Here is a 3,371-nt window from a genome sequence, read left to right on the forward strand (position 1 = left end):
ATATTTGGGTTAAATATGTTTTTAGTCCTTATATTTTTAGTCCCTCTTTCAAACTAAGGTACAATTTAGTCTTTCAATTTTAGAAAACTATGTGGTTTTAGTCCTTTTTACCAAATTTTTTTAACTTTATTGGTTGTTTCAAAGGCGTTTCTCAGTTAACATTGAAACAAAAATGTATCAAATAATGTAAACAATCCAAATACTATAATGAAACGTGCTTGAAACAGCAAATAAAGTTAAAAAAATTTGATAAAAAGGACTAAAATCAGAGTTTTCTAAAGTTAAAGAACTAAATTGTACCTTAGTTTGAAAGAGGGACTAAAACTAAAATCGCCCAAAAATAAAAGTATAGGGATTAAAAAGATATTTAACCCGATAATATTTTATCTCAAACATTGTATACTTAAGAAGCAAAACAGATCTAGAATTCTCCCAAAGTGATTCTCTCTGTACAAACGTCCTTTTCATGATCTCTATTCCCATCTCCCTTTATCTATAAACTAAGAAAATGAACACCTTGGAGTCCTACCCTCCCATTCTCCGCCACCTTAGCCACCCTCACCATCACTCTCCAGACGGCGGCGACCCGATCCAGGAGTCGGACCCGGATCCACTACCAGTCATAGATCTTCAACGCTTAAGCCATGACATGAATATGCAGAACGTCCTTGAAGAGGCTTGCAAGCATTGGGGGTTGTTCCGTTTGGTTAACCATGGAGTTCCATCAACCCTATTGACCCAACTTCAAGACCAAGCCAAACAACTCTTCTCTCTTTCCTTTGAGTCCAAACAAGCCTCATGTAATGGTGCCAACCCTGTGACTTACTTTTGGGGCACCCCTGCCCTTACTTCCTCTGGGGCACCCCTAACAACTGCCCCTCAAAACATCAATTGGGTCGAAGGTTTCAACATGCCTCTGCTTCAGCTCTCCCAATTTCAACCTCAACTTCCTCAGCTTCACTCTCTCAGGTAAACAACTTCATTTTCTTCTTTCTCCCTCGTTTGCAATGTGGATAAACGATGTTATTTGGTGATGATGATTTAGATCGGTTCATGTTCCTTCTTTCACATATTCAAAGTTTTTAATTTACAGCAAAAAAGTTAAGTATTCGGAGACATTTTACTCTGTAATAAGAGACATGCATGCTACAGTTTTTAACTATCAAATCTAGGTCCCATCAGAATTTATCCTCGTACTCTACACATGATAGTTAGTCTCTTGTCGTAAAATGGCGTGAAAAGCACCCAATTCCTCAGATCAGTGTTCATTTTCAATCATAAAACAATTTTTACTTTCTGTTTCATGTTGTTCTTTTGTAACCAAGCTGATAAAAAAATAATGTTTTGTAGCCAAATTTTTGGTTATGCCGGTGAAAAAACTGGTTCAATGAAAACAAAAGTAATAAATTATCAAATTTGTTTTACATATATATGAACTTTTATTGCTAATAAATATTGAAGTAAAGTATTAAAATTTCAGTTTGAGTATATCATGATGTTTTGTCTGATATGTATTTTGGCATGTTGTGGTTGGGAAGAGATTCGGTGGTGGAATATGGAGAACATTTGAGCAGAATTGGTAGAAGATTATTCGAAGCTATGGTGAAGAACCTTGACCTGAACATTGAAGCATCAAGTTCTTACGTAGCAGAAAGCACAGGAATTATGCGTATTTATCGTTATCCAAAGTGCTCAAACTCTAACCTTGGTTTGGGAATGGAGGTGCACACAGATAGCTCTGTATTGTCTATATTGAACCAAGAAAATGAAGTGAGTGGACTTGAGCTCCTCAAAGATAATCAATGGCTCACTGTTAAACCCGTTTCCAACACACTCATCGTCAACCTTGGAGACATGATGCAGGTCAAATTTTATTATTATATATTTTACTCTTTTTTTTTTAATTCTTTATCCATTTATATCCTTTTAATCTTAAAATGGGTTAATAGTTTTTTTTTCTTTCCTTTTATGTTACTTAAACTATTTAAAGAATAAGAAAGGATGCATTTAAAAAATAATTAGGTTTAATTAATAAGTTATTCATTATATTTAGATATTTTTTATTCATTTATATGTTAATTAATGTTTGATTTTTTTTCAGAGTTTATATTTTCTTAGTAATTAATTTCTTATTTTTGTAAAATATATTTATTCTCACTTTTTTTTATTAAATTTATTTTGACACGTTTTTGAAAATATTATATATGAAAATTCATCACATTTCAAAATTTAAATATTTTATTTTGTATCAAAATTAGAAGATTTCAAGACATAAAAATAATAAATTTTGACATATAACATACTTAAATTTATATTTTTATGATGTCAATTTCAATTTTAAAAAAAAGTTATTTTTACATAAAATAAAGACTCAATTGAATAAAAAACAAATATAAAGACTAAACATAAATAAAAAATCTAAAGATAAAATTATAAATTAATCTTTAACTCAAACATTAATTTAAATATTAATGATAATGAAAATATTGATAGCTATAATATCTAAATTAGTGAATATAATAATTAATTACTTTATATTTTTAAAGTTAATTATTATCTAATAATTTTCTTATATATAATAGTCTTTAAATCCTAACAAAGCAATTATTGACAAATAAATGTAATTTTTTATTACAGAAATATTTAAAAATAATAATGAAAGAATAGATATATGATAAATGATATTTTATGATGCAATATGTATTATTTATTGGTATTATAAGGAATAATGTTTTTGTTTAGGCAATAAGTGATGACAAATACAAAAGTGTGACACACAGAGTGAAGCTAAACAGTGAGAGAGAAAGGATCTCACTATGCTATTTTGTGTTCCCTAATGAAGACCTTCAGATTCAGAGTTCCAACTACAGACCCTTCACTTACAAACAATTTAGGGCAAAAGTGCAACAAGACATCAAAACTGTCGGTCACAAAGTTGGCCTTCCAAGGTTTCAACACACTCCTCATTCTCAGAATTAAAACAATTTTAATAATGTTTTGACAATAATTTATGTGTCATTATTTTATTAGTTGGTATATTTGAAATAGACTAATCACATACTGTCACAAACAGTTATAAAAAAATTATCAAAAAAAATTGTTAAAAATACATTTTTCTTAAAACAATCAAGAAATTTTGATGGATTAATTTATTGTTATTAAAATATTACGCAAAAACAATTCCCTTGAAATATATTTTAGTTTATTTTCTCTTGTTATTGCATAAAACAAATATATTGAAAAATATAAGTAGATTGGAGTAGTTTAATTTAATTTTTTTTATTAACTATGTATTATTTATAGAAAAGTTACATCGAAGGATTGAATTTCAAAGAAAATGAACGAAATCATTATAGAATAGCAAATATATG

General features: G+C 28.9%; 1 protein-coding gene across 1 annotated transcript; it reads left to right on the top strand.

Moving 5' to 3' along the window:
• The first annotated feature begins 429 nt into the window (after positions 1–429).
• LOC106764208 (gibberellin 2-beta-dioxygenase 8) lies at positions 430–3,038 on the top strand. Its single transcript, XM_014648451.2, has 3 exons — positions 430–969; positions 1,539–1,863; positions 2,743–3,038. Exons 1-3 carry the CDS (start codon positions 509–511, stop codon positions 2,977–2,979), a joined length of 1,023 nt encoding a protein of 340 aa, XP_014503937.1. The 5' UTR covers positions 430–508; the 3' UTR covers positions 2,980–3,038.
• The last annotated feature ends 333 nt before the right edge of the window (positions 3,039–3,371 follow it).

The sequence above is a fragment of the Vigna radiata genome, chromosome 6 (assembly GCF_000741045.1).
Source record: "Vigna radiata var. radiata cultivar VC1973A chromosome 6, Vradiata_ver6, whole genome shotgun sequence".
NCBI lineage: Eukaryota > Viridiplantae > Streptophyta > Magnoliopsida > Fabales > Fabaceae > Vigna > Vigna radiata.